Source organism: Symphodus melops, assembly GCF_947650265.1.
Source record: "Symphodus melops genome assembly, chromosome: 12".
Lineage (NCBI taxonomy): Eukaryota > Metazoa > Chordata > Actinopteri > Labriformes > Labridae > Symphodus > Symphodus melops.
Genome location: NC_136702.1, coordinates 11,319,279 through 11,341,806, shown reverse-complemented (window position 1 = coordinate 11,341,806; position 22,528 = coordinate 11,319,279). Strand labels below are relative to the sequence as shown.

At 38.7% G+C, this 22,528-nt stretch overlaps 3 protein-coding genes across 3 annotated transcripts; all 3 read right to left on the bottom strand.

Annotated features, from left to right (window-relative positions):
• gcgb (glucagon b) lies at positions 1-1,759 on the bottom strand. The gene is made up of 4 exons (XM_079358222.1): positions 1,675-1,759; positions 1,468-1,573; positions 710-865; positions 1-520 (listed from the first exon to the last, which is right to left on the bottom strand). Exons 2-4 carry the CDS (start codon positions 1,560-1,562, stop codon positions 400-402), a joined length of 372 nt encoding a protein of 123 aa, XP_079214348.1. The 5' UTR covers positions 1,563-1,573; positions 1,675-1,759; the 3' UTR covers positions 1-399.
• A 495-nt stretch (positions 1,760-2,254) lies between these two features.
• fap (fibroblast activation protein, alpha) lies at positions 2,255-10,189 on the bottom strand. Its single transcript, XM_079357133.1, has 26 exons — positions 9,821-10,189; positions 9,563-9,644; positions 9,130-9,219; positions 8,929-9,023; positions 8,750-8,824; positions 8,553-8,605; positions 8,188-8,260; positions 7,796-7,916; positions 7,555-7,709; positions 6,910-7,007; positions 6,671-6,800; positions 6,546-6,584; positions 6,353-6,451; positions 6,186-6,256; positions 6,030-6,083; positions 5,783-5,907; positions 5,588-5,638; positions 5,044-5,142; positions 4,564-4,633; positions 4,274-4,468; positions 4,072-4,126; positions 3,876-3,975; positions 3,259-3,317; positions 3,090-3,162; positions 2,838-2,911; positions 2,255-2,618 (listed from the first exon to the last, which is right to left on the bottom strand). Exons 1-26 carry the CDS (start codon positions 9,821-9,823, stop codon positions 2,517-2,519), a joined length of 2,241 nt encoding a protein of 746 aa, XP_079213259.1. The 5' UTR covers positions 9,824-10,189; the 3' UTR covers positions 2,255-2,516.
• Positions 10,190-10,279: 90 nt separating this feature from the next.
• ifih1 (interferon induced with helicase C domain 1) lies at positions 10,280-21,733 on the bottom strand. The gene is made up of 16 exons (XM_079357132.1): positions 21,159-21,733; positions 20,695-20,866; positions 20,419-20,559; positions 19,539-19,604; positions 17,331-17,557; positions 16,476-16,686; positions 15,281-15,498; positions 14,097-14,198; positions 13,848-13,971; positions 13,530-13,745; positions 12,917-13,173; positions 12,671-12,820; positions 12,413-12,574; positions 12,119-12,312; positions 11,912-12,005; positions 10,280-11,104 (listed from the first exon to the last, which is right to left on the bottom strand). The coding sequence occupies exons 1-16, from the start codon at positions 21,588-21,590 to the stop codon at positions 10,910-10,912; spliced, it is 2,961 nt and encodes a 986-aa protein (XP_079213258.1). The 5' UTR covers positions 21,591-21,733; the 3' UTR covers positions 10,280-10,909.
• Between the last annotated feature and the right edge of the window lie 795 nt (positions 21,734-22,528).

The window sequence follows — 22,528 nt, the reverse complement described above, 5'->3', positions numbered from 1 at the left end:
TAGTTTTTACACATTTCTTTATTGAAAACTAAATATGACTTTTTTTCTAAAAAATAAGAAGATTAAGACTACCTCCATTTGTAATAATCAAGTTGCATTCATTTCAATAATCTGATTATAACAGTGTCTTACAAATTCATTTGAAAAGACTAATGAAAATGCCAGAAGTATGGAGTTTCAAAACATGAGGAATGATGTAAAATGCCCCACAGTCGTTTTGATTGAATCACATTTCAAACGTAGTGTAACTTTTCCCTTCAACCACTTAAGGCCCACAGAGCTTCTTATGAGGGGAGTTTAATAGCATGAGCAAGAAAAAGGGCTAGTACAGATTGTGAAACATAACAGCACAGAGTTGGTGTGAATTGTTGTGTTTTTGGAGGGGAGCTCTGGTTGAGTTTAGTCTCTTCTGCCTCTGCCAGTCTTCAGCCAGGTCACAAACTCTTTGGCTGCCTTGTCCTGCAGGTAGGAGCTCACATCACTGGTGTAGGTGCCGTCTGCATGGCGTCTGAATAGGCTCCTGTAGAAACACACACAAGAACAAGAACTGTATACATTACTTATTTTGCAGGAAACTACTTTCATATAATTTAAATAGCATTATTTTGAAATCTTTAACGGATGGATGGGTGCACGGATGGATGGATGGATTATGATGTAATTCACAGTATGATACTTGGTTGATTCAGTAAGAACAAGACAAACTCACCCGTTCCTTTTTGAGTTCTTTAGCCACTGCACAAAGTCTTGTGCTCTCCTTGTTTCCAGGTATTTGCTGTAGTCGTTGGAAAAAGTTCCCTCTGAATGTCTCTTCATTGTTTGGAGCTCGATGGGTTCATTCAGCACAGAGTTATCAGACATAAGCCTAAAAATAATTAAGATGTTCAGAATAAAAGTTAAGAAATGTTAATGCAAAATTTATATCTTGCATCAACATTTCAAAGACAGACCCTGACAGGTGGCAGCACAATATCACTAAAAAGAAATTAAAATGCCAACACACAAAAAAGTCAATTTAATGAAATCATTAAGTTACATTAAATATGATGACCTTTAAAACATATCATCTTAATAAAGAGGATAAATTAAGATGATTAAAAGCTGCTACTTTGAGCACAACTCATTAAGCTGTCATTTACAGGGCAGTATGCAAGTTAGCATGCTCTTTTCCTTTTTTTTTTTTTTTTTTAGACAAATGTATCCTTGTCAACTAAAACCACACAGAGATAAGATAGATAAAAATAGATTTCAAAACAAGTTAGTTGCTATCGAGTTAAACACACAGGAGCACAGCTGAAACACCTCAGCCTGGTTGTTTCTTTCAAAAACACAAAATCAACAGAAAACAGGAATGTATTGCACTATTACACTTTTACATTATCATGCAAACATTAGGATGTTCACGCCAAACACTCAAAGATCTATCTTTACGGAGCCTTTTGTGTAAAAGCTGAGAGTTGGTCTTACATAGAGTTTCGGTCTGTGACCTGATCAGGCGCCTGCCAGCTGCTTTGGACGATGATGAGGAGCAGGAGTCCAGCCAAAGAGTGAGCACCTGTCATTTTTGGAGCTTCTGAAAAAGAGCAAAGTGGAATGATGAGAATATAAAAGTACAAAAGAATTAAATCTTAGGCACGAATAGTGGATGTTTGAAATAATATAAATATGTCTCACCTGTACAGCGGGTTGTTGAGCTTCAAAGAGAAGAGATAATAAACTGGGTTGATAGGTGGCTGTCTCTTTCTCTCTTGGCTTCTGAAGCCGTATCAAGTTCCCTCTCTCCATCAATTCACTCTTATAAGGTGGAGCCGCGGAGAGCATGCTCCCAGGTGACTCCTCCGTCACTGAGACCTCAGCGTATGCTGTTACTCTCAACCCATTAGTCAGCTTCCGTCAAAGTCCACTGAGTGTGTTTGACTTTATTTTAAAAAAAAGAAGAAAGAAGCTACAAGTAAAAGCTGCTAAAACTGAACATGACCACTTTCCAGACAAAGACGAATAAATTAATTTCTCTCATTCAACAAAGATCAACAATCGTATGGAAATTTGTATCTACTTTTACATTATCTATATTCATAAACTAGATAAAAGGTGTTCCTGTTTTGTGCATGTAAAGTGAGTTTAAACTTATATATATAATATGGGTTTATTTTTTTTCCAAAGGCTCACCCTCCCTTGAAAACAAATTTTTAATTATTTAAACCAAATAATGACATATTTTTTTAAAATAAAGTTTATTTCCACTTAAGGACATGACTGCAACACATATTATTACACTCCACAACAAATCAGTGCAGTTCAATGCAGCTTTCAAAAATCCTAAATGCATGCAGTGGCTTTTAGTATGTTTAAAATGTCAAAAGTCAGATTCAATACAAACTCTTATTTGTGCGAGCAATCAAACCATCACTGCACGTAAAACAATTATAAAGAGCAGAGACCGACCCAAAAATACACACATTATTAAATAAAAACCTGTGGATACACAAAAAAAAATGCTGTCACAGTTTTCACATTTATTTGGGATTAACAAGGCATTTCTGCAGGAAATGGCTCATGAGTGTGTACATGTGATGGGTAGCTGATCCTCTGAGTGCGTGGTCCTTGTCTGTGTACCACTGAAATAAACACAATAAATAATATGAGCGAGCAAGTCTAAGAGTCTTAATATCAAGAAATATTTACCAAAACTTTCACAATTTAATGCTTTCATTAAATGATCCAGTATGCTGGACTTATCATAGATAACACGTGCCAGTTTTTTTCCATGGAATACTGTCATTCAATTCACATGTTCGAGGCCAATATTAGCCCCACTTCTCTGAGCCAATATTTACCATCGCCTCAAAGTCAACTTGCACATCCACCAGAGCTTTGGAGATCTGTGCTGCCTGCTGGAAGTGGACGTTGTCTGCACAGGAAAGACAGCGTTTTCACAACGTGACTAAACATTAAAGCTCAAGTTTCCATTAAGGCAAATGGTGTGCATTCATGCGTGGTTTTGCTGTGTTAGATGATACGCTATTGAGAAATAAGGCTCAGAAATACATGCTCAAAAAGTGAAAAGAATAACATGTTACTGAACGTACCATCTGCTGTGCCGTGAACCAACAAATAGTCAACTGTCTTGAAGTTCTTTGCTCTGGCAGTCACTGTAGAATTCTGTTAAGTAAAACAGAGATTTCAACTTCAATAAACATGCTGTATTTCTAAATCATAAGTGTGCAGTCTACTTTAGTGGACTTGTGACAACTTTACTTTGTAAGAGTCTGAGTTCTCTGACGGCTTGCCCATGTAGCGTTCAGTGTACACCGCGTCTGCAAAACAAAACCTGGTAAATAACACAGTTTTTGTAACACCAATATTAACATTGATACTGGGTGAAGATTAGCTTCAGCTTTTCAATCCTCATCTACAACTCAACTTCTCTTTGAAACAGATCCTTGGTAATATTTAAATAGAGATGGGGGAGTTTTTTGGTTAAACATATGGTGTCTGGGTCTGTATGACTGACCTGGCAAGATAATGAAAGCTTAAATAAAAAGATTTTGCCCACGGTGAAGATTTGCTGTGGAAAATATCAACAAAGGCTGTTTCTACACCTACCCCTGGCTGGGATTATAGGCATTCAAAATGAGTGAGTATCATTCTTTTCACTGATGGTATTGTTTGCTGTCATAGTCATATAAAGGCATCAGTTCCTATTCCAGTCTTTCACGACCAGCTAAACATTCCTTACAAGCTTTAAGTTCAACCTAATATAGCAGTCTAACAATATTCTAAAAAGCCATCACAGCTTTAGTACACAGTGGAACAGACTTGATGATGATAAGACCTCTCAGAAAAGTTATGTAGTATGCTGAGTGTTCACTAACCATAATATTCCCACTTTGCTACTGGGGCAACTGCTATCCCACACTTGAAGAGTCCAGTTCCAGCACCGAGGGCCATCGAGGTAACGTAACCGCCGTATGACTTCAGATCAGAAATAGAGAGTGTAGATTGTTTAGAGAGTGTAAAAAAACACCTGCTGTACAAATACAGAGAGCAACACATTCGTAAAAAACATACCCAGCCCCATATTGCTATTCTGTCTTTGTCGATAAAACCCATGTCAATGAATTTCCTGCAACACAGAAACCATTTTCACTCAAAACAATTCAACAGTATTTGTACTTTATTATAACTGCTTTATCAATGCAATGACAATTACTCAACTTTTCATAGAGAAGGGTGCATGGGAGGTCACAGAGGTGATTAAAAGAAACACTACCTCACAGCTGTTATCTGGTCTTCAACTTCAAACGTCCCAAGGCGCTTGTAGATTGAGTGCAATATTTCATCACCTTGGTAACCGCTCCCCCTTCCATCAAAGCTGGCGAAGATGATCTCATGTGTACTGGAGAGGTACGTTCCCCAGTTCAGTTTGAACCTATAGTCCACCCTTTGACTGCAGGGGCCACCATACCTACGCAGGTCAACAACAGGCACCAATCACCAAACATTTACGCCAGTCCTTTGAATTCTGTCAGTATGTCGTGCTAAGAAGCTTTGTTTACTCACACATCAATAAGAAGTGGGTATTTTTTAGACTTCTTGAAATTTGGTGGTAACATCATTTGATACCAGAGATCTGTTGGAGATAAAGGTCAAATCAAAATGGGACACAATTAAAGTTCGTCATTAAAGATTAATTTCTCTATTGCAATTAATTCCATACGTCAAATGTATGACTATTATTGTGAATTAGTTTTTAGTCGCTAACAGAAAAAAATCTAAAAATAATTACACCATTTACCTAAACCTTATTTAAAGCTTCCTATATCTAATGAAAACAAATAGTGTTTTAAAGCTTATTGGAACCTTGATGTTGGAGAACTAAATGTATGTTTACTCATGTATCTGTGAATGGAAGAAAATGTCTCCATGCTCAACTTCAATCTCAGTAAAGTTGAAGATATCTTCTGTGCAAGTAATATAACATTTAAAAATGAACCCTATTTGCTTTTCAATAACTAAGTAGACATTAAAGAAATGTCTTACCAAATCCTGCGATCTTAAATGTGCCATACTGCATTGTTGGTATTTGGAATTCAGACAGAATATTTTCCAGGTCCTTGTTGTCTTCAAGAACAGAGAGCTCTGATAAAAAAAAAGACATCAGAACAAAAATGCTAAATACTAAAAAAACATAAACTATAAATTATTAACAAAAATAATAAATACTGCTGAAACATGTATTTATATTTAAATCAATATGGATTTACTTCTTTAGCATAATTATAACCAGCAGGCCTGTGGCAAAGACAAAAAAACGCTAACACCTTGGGAAATCTGCTTCCCCTTGGGACCCATTTAAACCAAGCCTTTGGTGTCTCTTTTGGCCTACTTTTGTTTTGGGGTTAATATAAGGTCAGTCTAAATAATAATGCACTGAAAAAAGAAAAACAAGGACTTTGTTGAAGACAAGAATAAACCAACAACCAGCGTTACCAAGTGTCAAAATTGCAGTCGACAGTCGTCAGAGGGTCTGGAGTATAGTTTGAGTTTTAATATAAAACTTGCTTGATTTCACAAATGTACAGACCTTCTCCTGGCCCTGTGTTGTCCATGAGTGTGTAGAGGGGAAATCCAGGTCCTAATAAGACAAAAATAGAAAATGCACACAGAGATGTTTGTATATGAGGTCCTCTTTATGAAGTAAGTACTGTTCACAGATGTTCTCCAACACATCCCTGTGGATGATTTATTGCTCAACACGAAATGTGTAAGGCTAACTGACCGTAGCAGTCCATTCGGTAGTAGGAGGCATCATAGCTGAAGTAAGCAGAGTTGTACTGACACCTGTCCTCATACAGGCCACAGGTGAGGCACTGAGGAGCCAAGGGGCTGCTTCCGATCATAACCCTGACAAGAAAACAAGTAGCAACATGCGTCAGTTAGTTAGTGAGTTCATTGTAATGTACCAAAGAAATAAAAACTATATGTGAAATGCAAATAAACAATGAAACAAGACAAAAAGTCCATACTTGTAAAGATTTCTCTTTACGGGTATTCCTTTGTACTCATTACTCACAAAATATCTGTTGAAGGGAAAAATAAATTAATCAGATTTAGAGATTTGTACTTTAATTTGATCTTAAAGGTTTATGTTTTTCAAAGAAATGTGCTTCATCATCACTCACATGGCATCTTTTGTTAACTTGGATATGTAGATGACTTCCCACTTCCCCGAGGTGATAGGTGTTGCTTTGCCCTTAAAGGTATGTCCATGATAAATGTTATCGTAGACACCACACGTAGGTAGAGTGCCGTTCATGTTGCATCAGTGTATTAAAAAAATAATACTTACATCTTTCACATAATGAATGTGTTTGTAGCCTTGAGTGTCACTCATAACTTTGTAGAAACTGAGTTTATCTTCAGCAAAGAACAAAGGCAACGGCACATACTGGAAAAAAGATGATATCCTTACTAGCTCGTCGCTAAATCATAAATTGAATGACACATAAGCGTCAATTTGTGGTTACTTTTTGGTCACTTACATGGCCAACCCAGCCTGTCTTGCTTGTTTGCTCAAAATTCTAAAGAAAGTAGAGACATATATTGCAGTTAGAAATCCTTTAGATGACACATTCTGAAACTTGTGATTTTCTGAGCAGACAGCTACCTGTTTTTCCCTCCAGTTGGCTCCATCAAAGTCATAGATCTGTACAACCACGTAATTCTGTTTTCTCGAGAGCCACTGCACAGCGACCCGTTCATCTGTAATCCAGTTCACTGAGCACAAAATGTGATCACTGAGCAAAGGCGACAGAAGGTGACAAGATTTTCACATCAGACAGAACACGAGGATGTTTTATTTCCTTCTAGTTGAAAGGGATGATGTAGACTAAAGAGTATACAGACCCAGAAGAAACAGAAGCAGGGGGGACCACCTGTGTGCGATGGGATGGATTGGCGATATTAACCACAAACAATTTCACCTTGGTGAGGGTCGAGCCGGCCTACAACAAACACAAAAACATTGCTTAAGCTAATGATACATCTTAAGATAGTGAGGTAGACAGATCATAAAGTACTGATCAGAGAACTGTCCATATAATGTGTACTTATAAATCATAATGCATTAGAAATGCATGCCCCATTGTTTAATCTGGATACGATTAGTTATTGTGTACATCGTACTTTTTTTTCTTACTTTTTAAGGGTACTTAATCTCTTATAGATGATGTAAAATAATGATTCCATGATTTATTTCATGTAGTATGAACTTCTTTGTTATATTTACAACTCTCATGATTACTTTGTGTATTATACCACTTCACCAATACAGCATTTATTAAATCTGTTCCTGAAATTTAACTTTAATCCATCCAACTATTCCCATAAATAATTCATATTTTGCAATCAAAATGATCAAAATCCTACTCAAAAATGTTGACATTACAGACTGGAGGTTCTATTTCTCCAGATTTGGGATTTTAAATCCATTCAGAATACTTTGAACTGGACCCTGGATGTTTCATGTAATTTTCATATAAGATATCTGACCTTTGGGTATGGGATAGCCACTGTTTCTGGATATTGCTCTGATCCATACCAGGAAAACTCCACTTTGTGAACGTCTGTATCATTAAACTCTGCATAAGCCAAAAGACTGCCAGTTGTGGACCACCATATTGCACCATTTGATGCAAAGACTTCCTCTGGAAAAAGCAGAATGACGAAAACAATTGTTTACTATCCTCTGAGACAGAGTCACACATTATCTGAATTTTAGAACCTTGCTTACCTTCATATACCCAGTCAGGGATACCATTAAGGATCTCATTCTCTTTCCCATTGTGGGTCAATTGCACAGCTTCAGCAGTGACATCAGATTTAACAAAAATGTTGTAGTCTACAACATATGCCTGCAAAACAAAATGTAAATACTTTTTTGGTGTTTTAATGATTAATACCATACAAATCTAGATCTCATATTGTTAACCTTACTTTATGAAATATATTTTATATAGCAGTCTTCTTGCTCAGGATGTGATATATTATTGCAAACATTAAGTCATGTTGCCTTTAGGGACCAAGGCAGTACATACAAGTCAGTGCTGATGGAAGGAGAAAGAACTCTTGTCACTTTAATTTAATGTGAGGACAAAGCTTCTTGTTCTCATGGTGTATACTTACATATTTGTTTCCTATCGGGGCCCACGCAAAGTACTGCACCACAGTTGGAAGACTCCCAGTCATAACAAATGTTCTGGGAAGAAAATGAAAAGACTGAGTTTGAACCCGCATAAATCAGGGTGTTTCATTGTGATGTGTCACTCCATGGAACCTGAATTTCCCTCGGGATCAATAAAGTATCTATCTATCTATCTATCTATCTATCTATCTATCTATCTATCTATCTATCTATCTATCTATCTATCTATCTATCTATCTATCTATGGAAGACTCAATGTGTTGCTTTATCAGAACAAAATGATTTAATAGATGTTCACTTTTTTTTCATACAATCATGAATTTTATCTTCGATAAAAGCAACTTACAAACTCTTTCTGTCATAGATGGAGTACGAGGCTGTGAATGAATGTCTCCATTTCTGTTGGATTACAAAAACCAAACTGTTTTGTCATACTTTAGTTATAATTGTTATTTCAAACCAAGTTTAAAGCACCCATTACATTTGACATTAAACATAGTATATAAACAGATACACAAACATATGTGTAGCGCAGTTTCTCACCTTTGTGTAATTGCTTTCAAAAGCAATGAATTTGTAATCTCCAGACAATAAGTAATCTGTTGCGTCCACTTGCTCCTGCAGGGGAAAAAAGGAATTTTAACTTAATTTTACTAGCATAGAGAAAGAGAAATATGTTCACTTTGATAAAATATCTACATATAAAAATGCAAGAATATTACAAAGGTTGAGTTGCTCAAATAAAGTGACTCCTCTTTGGTTTCAGCGTTGTGGAGGAAGACATTCCCATCTCTTGTCTTATGTAAATACTCCTTGTCTGATGAATCCAACAACAAAAATTACAAATAAGAGATCTTTATTGCGAAAAAACCCCCCTCATATTATCTCACACAAAAAGAGCAACCTGTATAAGAAAGGTGTACCTGATATCCAGTACAAGTTGTAGGATCTCCATCTTATGGTGTCATTGAAGTAATCTTCAAGGGTGAAAGGCCTTTTGATCCCATTAGATTCTGAAATAATGCACATGTGGAGTTTTCTGGTCTTTTTTTGTTTTTGGAAGCAGCAGAGCTTTTGTAGAACTAAAATGTTGCTGTTAACTAAACATGTACACAGGGTGGCGCTATTTCAGCAGCATGCAATAACACTGCATGCAGAAAAGGGGCAACTTTTCAACTTAAAGTCTTTTTCTTTCTTTATCACAGCAACAGTTCAAACAAATAACTCAACATGCACACAAAACAATGGATAGATTTCTTTGGGGGGTTTTTTGTTTCAGAGATGCGATTTTAAGCTTTAGTTTGAAAGGATCTGTTATTGATTAATTTTACACATGCATAAGCAGCTGTCACTTACTGCTTAAATAAACGGATGTGATCGTTATTAAAGTGATGACGACAGCCGCCCCCACCACCCCCCACAGCACCTTGTTGCAGCCCTACAAAAGGTGACAAAAAAAGAAAAGAAAAAACAACACAAGACAAGTACACGCTGCATTTAGGCTGTCATTCATTATTTTTAACCTATATGCTCTCCAGTCTGTCCTAAAGAAAACAGTTCTGCATTTACTTGTGTTCATTTAATAATACAACTGACGGTAAATCGATTACTGACCATGACGCAGAAGTCGCCGTGAAGCTTCTTGTCAGTCTCAAAAATCCTCCAAAGTCTGTGGTGAGGCGCTCAAAGTCACTTCTTGGAGACGCAGCCTGGTGAACATACTCTCTCAACAATAAATCCCCAAAAATGGGCTGTGAACTAAAAACGGTACCATAAGAAAACTGAGCTCTTTACTTGTTTAGCTTCTCACACTTAACGCTGCATTCCTGAGAATAAGTCCTGCACCAGACCAGACAGAGATGCCTCCTCGAAGTCAGCAGCTTGCACAACTTTTCCAAGAGCGCACAACTTGCTGGTATTTAGGAAGTGGCTTTTTTTTTTCTCTTTTTTTTTTTTTTTTTCAACCGAGGGTGCACATTTTTCTCATCAGCTCTACCTCCCTGCTCGATGAAACGCAATGTTCTCCTGAAATAATGAATTAATAATAATGAAAAACAGTACTGAGTCAGACAATTCATTAGAAATATCTTTTATTGTGTCATTCATTAATGTATGCAATACAACTACAAACACAGATCATGGATCTATGGCTCCAGCATCTGTACAACTTGCATGTTTACTCATGTCAAAGATAGTCAGAGATTACACAGGTGACTTGTCTTTATGAGGAAACGATTCTTTAAAAGTAGATCTAAAAATAGCCGTTATGACCAGCTCAACGAGAGTGACTCACGAACAGTTTGATTTAATGGAAAATAACCAGCACCTGTTTATCTGCATTTGTCTTGACAGGTGGGCTCAGAGGGGCCATAACATGCTCAGTGGCTCCCATCCCATGAGACCACAGGGCTTTCAGTTGTGAATTCAACTTTTATCACCACAAAAAATACACAGCAACCTTCAAAATTTGCCATATATTTATGACATAGCCGACTGGATGCTCCTTCGCAAAATTTGTCAGAAATACTGTTGATTATTTGAAGTACAAGCTTAAACCCACCACCATCTCTAACTCCAGTTTACATGCCTCTAAGCATTGCATATCTCAGTGTACTGGTTACAGTGACTTTTGATGCGTAAGCCTCACAGCAGAGAATACAACAGAGTCAATGTAAGTCTACTGTGGGCGGTTGTTTTTTTCATTTACATATCTTCGTCATCTGAGCTCTCTGCCATGCGTCTTGCATGTTCAGCATAGTCGAAGGGAGAAAACTTGACAGGGAGGTCCTTCCACTTGTCGCATTTGTTGATCTTTTTGTCGCTGACAGTTACGACAAAGTATTTCACGTGGAGAGAGGGGCAATCGATCCCTTTGAAAGTCATCATGGAACCCCATCTCTGCAATGTAAAAAAATAATTTAAGACATAAGAGGATGTGCATGGTTGTGAATAACTCCATCTATGCTATATGTGCCCCAAGGTTGTTAAGATTTTTAAACTCTGATATTTATATCCATGAAAATAAAATGACATCTCAACCTTTTTGAGACTATGGGTCATTTAGATATGGAGACTGTATCATTTAAAAACATGTGCAACGGAAAAGTAAAGTACCAAAAATGTGGACTCCATCAAGGTTCCTTAAGCTCCAATACAATAAAAAAATATCTACCATAAAGAGTAATGGCTTCAAAGAAATGTTAAATAAAATGATCAGGTATCTCATGTGATTCTCTGACTCATTGTTTCTCACATTTGGAGCTACTTATTTTAGTGCTGATGGCCGTTCTTGAATCACTTTGAACATACATGCATGAAAGTTTCATCCACCCTTTAATAGAATTTTCCACCAGAAAGAAAATAAAAATATTTGTCTATGGCTATTTTTGATTCACATGAATATCTCAATGGCGCTCACTTATGAAATGTATGTATGGCAGAAAAATGGGTGTATTTCCACACAAAGTTGGACAATTATCAATTTGGAAATGGGCGGAGGGTCCGCTCAAATCCCACACCAGGTGGAAAGGTTAAAGCTGTTTGGTAATTTTTTCTCTCAGAGAGAGAAAGAGAGAGTGGGAAATGACATGCGGGGAATGAGCTGTAGGTCAGATTCAACCGGCCCACTTAGAGGACTACAGCCTCTAGCATGCACGAACCACTAAGCAACTGTCGCCCCAGCAGGAGGAAACCGCAACTGTTTACCTGGGCACATTTTTTGCATGAAATGAAGCCATTTGTCTCATACTCCAGACATCTCTCTCGCAGACTGGTGTTTTCTGTCTGGTTGTAAAGATCCCTAAAAGAAAAAAAAAATTCAATTGATATTTTGTATCTTAGCTTTGCATAAATTCATTGTTAGATTATATTTGCAGTTTCAACATGAATCTATCTTTGAGTTTTCATTCATACTTAAACTCCGGCGTTACATTGACTCTGTGCACATGATCAATGACTTGGATGTCTTCTCCAGTGCAGACTAGCTTGCTGCAGCCACGGCAGACAAACTTGACGTCAGACGGGCTCGCGTCCTTGATGTCTTTCTTCTTCTTCTTTGTCATTCTCACTCTCTCCTCCAATATAGACTGATATTGCAACTCCTCGATCTGATAAGAAGAGAAAAACATGACTGACCATATATAGTCTTACAGCGGTGTGGGTTTCAGTTAAATTGAGAAATTAAAAAAAAGTTAGAAGGGAACATACCTCTTTGTTATAGTCGGCTTGAGTTAAGGCTTTGATTTTCTCAATGGCTTTTTTCATCATTTCAATTCGGTAGTCATTGACGCACTCCTTTTCAGCCACCCAGCTGTTCTTCACATCGATCAATATGAAACTGCTGTCCTCAGCCCTTCCTCTACCTCGAGCCTGGAAAGGGAAGAAAGGAGTCATTTTTAAAATGATCAACATAGAAAACAAAACAAGTGATAACAGGCAGCACATTTAACCATCCACTTCACCTACCTGAATCATAGCAATCTCATTGGTCAGATGGCCATACTGTATCACAATATTGCACTCTGGAATGTCCAAACCTTCTTCAGCCACTGAGGTAGCAATCAACAAGTTGACTTCCCCACTACCAAACTTTTTCAGCACGTCCTTTTGCTCTGCCTAAATAGCATAATGTAACAATAAGAGGATTAAGTTATATTTTAAGATCTGTGATTTCACAGACATACTTTAGCAAGAAATAAAAGCTGCACTCACAGCGGTCATTGGTTTGACGACACTCTGGTCTCCTCCTCCGATGACATATGAGGCTTTCACCCCTATGTCAGCAAATTTGGGGTTTTCCTGGGTCCACTGAGTGAGAGCAATCGCGCTCCGACGTGTCTTGGTGAAAATGATCCCTCTTGCAGTGTCGCGCATGCTGAACTCACGCAGAATACTACTTCGCAGTTTTGTCAGGCTGTCATTTTCATACTCTGGAATATCAGACAGCCTCTCCAAATCATTCTTGTTGTCTGTAAGACAGATGGGAAAACAAAGATAGAAAGAAATAAGTATGGTAATGAACAGCTAAAGAAAGCTGTTAGCTTAAACCCTAGCTTAATTCAGATTGCCATTTCAAGCCACAATATTAATGCCACTTTGATGTTCCACATTAGATCTAAATGTCATGTAGGGTAAATCTCTTTTTCCTGTCTTGGTGCTCATCTTAGCTAACCAGGAGATAGCGATAGATTGATAGTGTTGCAGATATTTTCCTACAACTCTAATCAATACAAATATTTAATTTAGTGTGTTCTAATTAGAAAACTAATCCAAACTAACCTAACTAGTTTTCTTGGTTTTACAGTGACTCACTACATTACAGTACCTTCAAACAACTGGAAGAGGAATCTCTCAGTGTCTGTTATTTGTATGACATGCTCCTCCTCCGGTGGTGACTTCCTCTTCAACTCTTCCTTATGGTTTTCGTTCAGGAAGTTAAAGGAATCCCGCATGCGGATAGTGTTACTGAGATTGAGGCCTTCGTTGTACCGTCGAAGGTGCTCGGCACAAACTCGGACTTTATGGTCTTCATCTGTCGCCGCTAAAATAGATAAGGTTTTTAGATCCCAACAAGTCAGGTAGCTTGTAAAGAAAAGAAAACAAAGTACAGCGTCAGGAGTAAAACATCAGGACTTGGGCTCACCTGTTCGCTCTTTTAGAACCACCCACTGTTCATAATTCTGAGAGCCAAGTTCACAGGTGGGACTTAACTCAGCATGGCTATGAATGGCCTTCATGATTTTTTTGATTACATCACCAAAAGGGTCCTGGCATGACAACAAATAATTTTAACAACAATACAAACTGTATAATAAACGACAAAGAGAGCACATAACTTAATCAAATAATACAAATAAAACAAACATGAAACCATCTCTTGTTTAACATATACCTGTTTTCTGTCTTCAATAGTTACAAGTTGTGTCCTTGGGTCTTCTCTGTGATTCTCAAGGTTCCCAGTCATGATACTGGAAGCGTCCAAGTTTGCGCAAATCTATGAAAGAGACAGATTAGCAGTGTAAGGACTTCAAATGTGTGTCTATCTAAGTGATTTACAGTCCGTCTCAACTGAATATCTCTATCTGTGACAGTGTTAAAGCCAAGAGAATGTTTTCAATTATGAACTGTGGCAGTGGGAAACTTTATGGCCGCTCTGAGCGCACACGAAGTGGAAAAAGCTTTGTGAAAAAAGATAAACATGATCCTCTACAAAAGTGAGGCGGAGAAACTCGGAAGATTTAAAAAAAAAAAAAAAAAGAGTTTAAAAAGTGAAAGAGAATGTGGCTGTTTGATGGATGAATTGTTGGTTTATTTGTAGACAACTATGTAAATCCACAGCTTTAAAATGTAATGCATCAAATGAAAGCATACTGGAGTAAACTCTACTTTTGTAAAGCTGGTATTGAAATGAAAGAAGTTGATCTTATAAGTGATTTTAAAGGCCAAGAGACTAGTGATCCTATGGTGACAGGGCAGACAACCTATACATGTCTGCCATTTATCTTCTTCTTTTGGAGTATACAATTTTGCATTGCCCTATCTACGTAGCATATGTGGAAAACACATTGCATATCAATAAGGAATAATGTGCTTTGACTTTCCAGAGGGATTCACCTCTTGGTGTTCCCAAAATTGGCCAATAAATGCTCTCAAATTCTTGTTATTCTGTAAGAGTGAATTAACAAAACCCCAGACATCAATTACAGTCATTAGCGTTGTCGGGCACTAATTCAATAGAAGCAGTTAGAGGCATAAATGATTCCTGATGGTGTTATATGCCAGAGTAAGTCACTTGAATTTCCCTCGGATCAATAAAGTATAACAGAGTGGGTCACTTGAATACGGGATCAATAAAGTATCTATGTTTGTTCGTCCGTCCGTCTCTCTATCAAGCGCCATCATTTAAAATTTCAGTCTGTTTAATAACCATTTAAATTGTGTAGTGTAAGTTTTTGGTGCATTAGATTTGTATTGTCCAGAATGTTTGGGACAAGTACATTGTGCAAATAGGCTAATATGTTCCAATGCTTTAGTCTACCAGGTCCTACATAGAAAGCTGATTTTTTTTTTTTTTACTCTTAGTATGTGCTCCTGTGCTTGCTTCATTCTCGTGGCTTCCCCGACTCCGGGCGAGGCAGTCAGGCCCAGGATCTGAGGGAGGGGCACATGCGGCTTCAGCTCCTTCTTCAGCTTCATGTTCCTGTTCTTCTGCTTCAGGTAGCGCATCATTATGTGGTTGTAGACCTCTCCTTTTTGAGTGTGGTGACACTCGTCTATTACCATCAATGTCAGATCTATGGCACAAAAGCAGAGGACATAACATAGCAGTATGGAGAAACAAACAATGCAGTTAATTACAGGACAAGAAAGATAAATATTGAGTTTTGAGAAGTAGGATAACAGCTTTCTTTGTTAAAACTATAACATTTACCTTTCTCTCTATGACATTATCGTCCACAGATTTTTTTTCTTTGGAAAATTGCATACATTTAAAGCAACTAAACAATTTTCTCAACCAGGCCGTGCCTCATTTTGTGTCAACTATTTACGTAACTTAAATAAATATTGGCCGTTCTGTGTCTCAGTCAAAATTATCTTTTTTTAAGGGAGAGGTTCTGCCGCGCAGGTCTTTTCTAGGAACCTGACGCAGCAGTTTCAACCACACAATGACACACAGTGGAGATTGTCTACTTTTAAAATGGCCTCGGCAAACTGTGCTTCATTTCGTTCTTTACAAAAGTGAAAAGGAGGTGAAATATAATGATTCATTACGATGTTAACAAGTTAAACCAGAGTAGGAGGACTTAATCCCCAGAGGAGAAAAGGAGTATGGAGAGTGGCAGCTTGATGTACAGTGGCTGATAGAAGCTCTCATGTGAATTTGATCAGCCACACGCTGATGGCTTGAACAGACGTGTGGCCTGGAAAACAGGAGATTTTGAAAAAAAAAAAACGCTTTCAGGCGTTTCAACAAACAGCATATGTTCCACTGAGATGGCTATTCCACCTTGGACTGGTGAGTGCCAACAAAAAGTAACAGCAGAGCCGGAAGACTTTGACAAGATCCTGTCAGGTATTATCAGGGGAGATGTTATGAGTCCTCCGGGTTGCTTTCTACTCCAATAGCTGTCAGTGTCTGAGCCTGGACAGATTTCAACTCAAGGTTATAGGAAGCATTTTATTGGTTGAGACATCGTGACAATCTAATTTTCCATTTCACTAAAACCAAATAAATTTTGTTAAGTAATAAATAAAGTTTGTGTTTTTATACCGCTTAAGTTCACCCCTTCGTCTTCTCCACTGTTGGACCTCTCCAAGTAATTCTCAAGAATCTGGGCTGTGCAGATGATGACGTCATTCCTCTTCACAATCTCTGTGAATGAGATCTTGTGCTGGCTGTCTCCGCTGACTCTCTCCACATTATATGTGGGCTTCAGAAAACGCAAGAACTCTGCAGAGTAATGCTGCTCCACTAGGGGAACCTGCAGGACACAAGAGCATAAGAAGTCTTTCAATGTCGAGCAATTAAACAGAAGGAAAAACCTTTCAATACAAATAAAGAAATGCCTGCATGGTTTCAATATATAACAAAGCGCCTGAGAAATTCTTCATAACCCTAATGACTACAATGTGACTACAATCAATAGTGGTTTTTAAATGACTTGCGCAATGATTGAGAAGACTCTGTTGTTCATTATTTAAGGATTAACTGATGAGACACTCCTTCGGCAGAAACACCAACCAACCAAATTACAGCTCTTTTTTTTCTGTTTTTAAAAACAACAACTCAGCACTGTGATGTCTCTCAGGGAAATACCATCACAATTTCTCAGAGTTGTTTTAAACTCAACAAAATTTTTTGTGGATGGAAAACCTATAATCCAAAATGAAGTAAGGAGTGATTCTTTCCAGTACAGAGCTCATCCATTCAGAGCCAAATGGTAACAAAGTGCAGAGGAATATCTAAACCTCATGGCATGTAATTTGTGGTGAGTTGACCCACATGTGCAAATTGACTGAAAGATCGAATGTTTTCTTTGGATTAGAAAGGGATATAAGGAGGTTACCATTATAGTACAGAGCCATATGGTGATTGAGGAATGTATCGGACTAGGGGGCGTTGTACCTTGTTCACCAGGACGACAACTTTCCCCGGTCGCCCTTCGGCTCTCCTGCCGTCCAGATGTGTTTTGGTAATATAAACTGCAACTCTGGTTTTACCGCTTCCTGTCGGGAGACATATGATGATGTTTTTCCCCTCCAGGGCGGGTCTGGCGACGTCCATCTGATAATCTCGAAGAACAATATGCTCTCTCTCTGGGCCTCTGGGTGCTGCCTGTAAGTCAGTCCCTTCTATAAAACAGAGCAGAGGTTCAGACAGACTAAACTTCTTTATGTGTCAGCAGACCACAATTACAGGCAGCTCCAGCAGGAAAGCATTGGGCTCGTCATTGTTGTTTTGGTTCTGCAGTGGTATATTTATTTTTAATGCTGCTATTAAAAGGGGGAAAAACGTACTGCCTGCACATGAACTGGCTTTTATATGAAAACATTGAAACTGTAATATTCAATCTTCCAATGGAATGTCTAACAACACAGACAGAAGCACATGAACCACATGCTTTGAGTATTTAAGACACGAGTGCACTATAAATCATGTCACTGAGCGGTAGTACTGTACTATTAGCTTAATCAAGACAACACAGCTACAAGGTTTAAATCCTGCACGGGCCAATGTGTGCACTAGATCCATTCTTCTATGAACTCCTAAAATATCTTAAAGCACATGTTTGTGTGGATTTTTGCACCCTTATGGATTAAGTGCTACATTTTATCTCTACGATGCTTTTTTGTGTTTCTAACACACATAAAAAAAATGTCTGAAAAAAAAAAAAAGGACGTGTTAGCAGGTTGCTGTTTATCCCCTCTTCTGGCAGCCACATTGTGGCATTGTTCAGTGGCATTAAACATAACCATATATGAATAATTTATATCCTTGCTGATGGTCTCCTTTGATTCTGCTGGTCCTATAGAGGCATCAGTATTAATTCCAGTCTGTTTCATGACAAGCTAAAAACTCCTCGTGGTAGCTTCCAACTGAAAATCACGATTAAAGTCCGCCTCAAGCTTCCCAGCAGACAGTAAAAATAAAGTACAAGCATTAGGCCTCATATTTCCATCCATAAGCCAACATCTGCTTGTACTTCTCAATCGCTTAGAGGAATTACATCCTTACATCACATGCCAATTCATTCTTTTGTTGCGGCATTGTGTCATACTTTCCTGTTTGCAAATACAGCAGATTTACTACGATCTACTTCAGACAGACTTGAAGTCGCTCGAAGGCTTAATGCAGTGCTCTGTCTGAGCTGGGAATAAAGCATGACTTACAGTAGTCAACAATCGTCATGTGCACCCCCTCTTCTCCCTCTTTGCCTCATCCCCTCAACTTTAAGGTCTACAATCCCCCCAGTTATGAGTTCAACTACCCCCCCCCCCCCCCCCCCCCCCCGTTACTGTTTTCCTTGCGCAGACAGCTTTTAATTTTTCTTCTCAGACTTTGTATGTCAGAGGTTAAAGGGCTCTTTCAAGCAACTTTACAGTCGTAAATCGTCGTCTGCACTGGCCGATGGGGAGATAGAGCTTTAACAACAATTAGAGGGAAACACTGGCTTGTGTGGCCCCCTGGATAAGGGGCTAAAGTTATTAGAAAAGTAAAGTCAACAAACACAAACATCCTTCCAGTGAGCATAGGAAAACCAGTGGGGTTATTTTTCAGTTTGATTCAGCACAGTAAGATTCTGCACATGCAACACATTTCCACATGCTCGTGGATTACTCTGCCATGTCATCCATTCTATTTCAATCTTGTAACACCACAGCATTACTAACAGTAGAACATGAAAACTGTCCTGTACTAAACAGGCCCTTTATATATTTGCACAACGCACAGAGATGAAGCTGATTCAGTAGCTTCACTTAAAGCAACTTGAGCTAAACTTTTCACTCTGTTACTTTAGAATACGTTGAAAAGAGCCAACATGTGTTTTACGTTTAAATCTCTGGATAGGCTCTCTCTCCACTTTGACCCCTTTGTGGTTAATCATGACACACACACATGGAACAAGTTCTTTTGGCAGGACAGAGAAATGTTCCATTTGTTCCAAATACGCTGATTCTGCCTTCATGATGCTGCAGGACATCGTTTGTCTTGCTATGACTCAAGTTTGCTTTTTGTGTGTGGTCTACAGAAATGAGGATAAGAATAAGATTTTGTAGATTACAGACATACTTTAAACGTTAGTCAAATGTATCATGGATAAATTCGTCCCACCTGTTTGCGAGAGCTCCATGCTGTTTGACTGTGGTCTAGAATCAACGCTTGCTCCTTCGTACAAGTCTGAAACGATATGAATAGAATCATAGTAAAGCCAGACAGGAGGTAAACTTGCTGCTGTCAACGTATGTCCATTCTTTAGGTTGTAGCAACCACTGTGAGCGAATGGTACATGCAACCTCATCGGTGATCCTCTCCTGCACATTCACAAGTATCACTGCATTAACAAGGTCTAAACAGAGATAGTCAGTATTCTCACTGATGGTATGGTTTAGTTTTTTGTTGCTGGTAAAGAGGCATCAGTTTTAATTCAATTTTGAAAACCAGTTAAAAACTCCTCAGACGAGGATAGACGCAGATACTTTTAGATCGCTCAGGCTTTCTCATGTCTGACTCTGCCTCTCCAAGAACAGAAAGGTGAAGATGTTTTTTGTTAGAAAACAAAAAAACTAGAAATCTCATCAAGGTTTCTCTGCAGTCATAGGTTCAACTATGCTGTCTCAAATAAAATAAAAAGGCCGTTCCTATAACTTACTTTACTTACTTACTTACTTTCTATAACTTTCTTTGTCAGACGTCTGCAACCCAGCAGCAGAAAATATCTTTAAAGATGGAGATCAATCTTAACGCTGATAGTCTAGTTAGTTGTTGTAGGTCATATTGAGGTAGCAATACTAATTCCAAAGCTCCTGACAGGAGCTCAAATGTCTCCACAAATTAAATTCACAAAGGCAACGCCCCCGGTGGGGGACATGGCCTTGTTTTATCCACCTTCAATTGACAAACCTTTGTCCCTATAAAACCTCTGCACATGACACAAAATAAATATATATTCTTCTATCTACTCAAAAAAAACAAAAACAAAAAACTCAGCCACCTTCATCCTGAGGGGCTTCGGCTACGCTGAATTCCATAAACTCTACGCTGTCGCCTCCTTCAGCTTCTGCCTGACTCTCCTCCATTGAGACGTCACATCCTGCAGGTTGATCCTTAAATGAACACACTTTGTCATCCAAGCCTGGTGAGAAACAAAATAAATCATACACTGTAACTTTCTTTCATAACAATTGGAATAAATATGCTGTAAGCAAGGTACAGCTGCAGCCAAACAACATTCCTTGTTATGGGTGTGTGCTCAAATAAAGTTAGTCACCATGCTTTTCACAGTCAGGTGATCCTCCAGTCAGCTCATACAGGTTCTGGTGTCCAGTGTCACGCAGAACACTGAGAAATGTAGAATACCAATGAGGTTTATTTCTCACGATTGCTTTAAGGAGTTCTCGGGCTCCCATCCTGGACCCTTGATTCTGAATTGTAGCTTCAATCTATATTAAAAAAAAAAAAAAGATATGGAGTGATGCATTTAGAGTGAATTACAGTGGTCTGCAAAAACAGTTGTGTGCATGTGTCTGCCATCTTGTGGTCAATGTCTGCAAATACAACTGTTGTGCAAAACAACCAGGAAGTAACAGGAAGTGTAACTATGTGAAGGACTTCTATAAATGTATTTTGAATGCATATTGTGACTCTTGTGGACTCTTTTGGATCACATCAGAGATTTGGATCAACCCTAATTGAGAAGTCAATAACATTTCTGTTTATCATAGGCCTACTTACCAGCTCCTTGTCGTCTTGGCTCAGCAGTTCCCTTGCGAAACACTGCATGCACACATCCACAGTCTTCATCTCCACAAGACTTGGGGACAATATTTGAATCAGTTTGACACAATCTTCATTTTCTGCTTCTTCTTCAGGTTTTATTTTCCCCTGTATGGATTGCGCCGCGGAGGCTAATCCTGAATGCTCCAACGCGTCAACAAACGCCTGGAACCATCCAGGGCTGTGAGGTTTCTTGGTGATAGCATCAATAAGGAGATCCACAGCTTTTAATCTACCCTCGTTCTTCGCCGTCTGCTTGATCCGTTCCCTTTCATCGTTTTCGATAAATTCTATATGATCCAGGACTCTCTCCACCTCAATACGCTCACGTAAACTCTGTCTAAGAGCTTCAATGAGACCCACATTTGCATCATCCTGAACGGATTCCATTATAACCCCTCAGACCGAGAGCACAGTTCACAGTGCTGTGCAGCAGGCTGGATCCAAAGTAGCAACTGAGGGAAATAAAGTGATGATTCATTGAATCTAGGAAAGAGAAACTCTTTCAGTTTCGTTTCTCTGGAATTCCCAAATATTAAAGCGGCCACTAGGTGTCAGTATAGGACCACCAAAGAAAAGACTTCAGGATCAGGATCCTAATTTAAAAAAAAAAAAACTAAACAAATTTATTAATCCCAGGGGGGGGAATTGTGGTTCGCACTCTGTGATTTTAGAAATATTCTTTTCACACACACACAGACCTGAATCACATACATGCACAAGCAGGACCTGTGGACATGCATTCATGGAGAGATGTCAGAGTGCGGCGGCAGCCCCCACTGTAAGCGCCCCGTGACCTGGTGGGAGTTCGGCGCATTTCTCAAGGGCGCCAGCTCGAGAAGCTGTCTGGCAGTGGCCTCTCAAGCTATCAGACCAACTTCCACATTTTGGTTCGTATCGGGACTTGAACCGGCGACCCTCCGGTTCCCACGTGTTACAAACTAACTAAAGTGTCTAACATTCATACTGTAATCCATCAGGACTTTGTTAGTGCCCAGCTCTTAATATGATTTAATATAACATTCCTTTGGGAATTTTGTTTCGGAGTAATAATATTAGTATTGTATTAGTAGTAGTAGTATATTGAGTTTGAGGCATTAACACCACAGTTAGGAGGAGGAGTAGGATAATATAGGTGAATGTTATCCCAGCTGACAATAGGCAAAGCACCCGAATACTTCTGACACAGGCTGTATAATACATGTGTAGCCTATATTATCCTACCTCTCCTCCTAACTGTGTGGTGTTCAGGCCTCCTAACGCCTCAACGCGTATGTGCATCCAAATATGTTATCAACTCAGTTTCCCCTTTAGAACGAGTAATTCCT

What these genes read in the sequence shown, in the direction of transcription:
- ifih1 (XM_079357132.1), bottom strand. Translation starts at nt 21,590, where the DNA reads ATGGAATCCGTTCAGGATGATGCAAATGTGGGTCTCATTGAAGCTCTT. An exon ending in TTGTCGTCCTGGTGAACAAG is followed by an intron (nt 16,687 to 17,330) that starts GTACAACGCCCC and finishes TGTGTCCTGCAG; the next exon opens with GTTCCCCTAGTGGAGCAGCA. An exon ending in CCTCTTCCAGTTGTTTGAAG is followed by an intron (nt 13,174 to 13,529) that starts GTACTGTAATGT and finishes TCTGTCTTACAG; the next exon opens with ACAACAAGAATGATTTGGAG.
- fap (XM_079357133.1), bottom strand. An exon ending in CACATCCGTTTATTTAAGCA is followed by an intron (nt 9,220 to 9,562) that starts GTAAGTGACAGC and finishes GCATTATTTCAG; the next exon opens with AATCTAATGGGATCAAAAGG. An exon ending in AGCAAAGTGGGAATATTATG is followed by an intron (nt 3,318 to 3,875) that starts GTTAGTGAACAC and finishes TTTGTTTTGCAG; the next exon opens with ACGCGGTGTACACTGAACGC.
- gcgb (XM_079358222.1), bottom strand. Translation starts at nt 1,562, where the DNA reads ATGACAGGTGCTCACTCTTTGGCTGGACTCCTGCTCCTCATCATCGTC. An exon ending in GTCACAGACCGAAACTCTAT is followed by an intron (nt 866 to 1,467) that starts GTAAGACCAACT and finishes AATTATTTTTAG; the next exon opens with GCTTATGTCTGATAACTCTG. An exon ending in AAGAACTCAAAAAGGAACGG is followed by an intron (nt 521 to 709) that starts GTGAGTTTGTCT and finishes GTGTTTCTACAG; the next exon opens with GAGCCTATTCAGACGCCATG.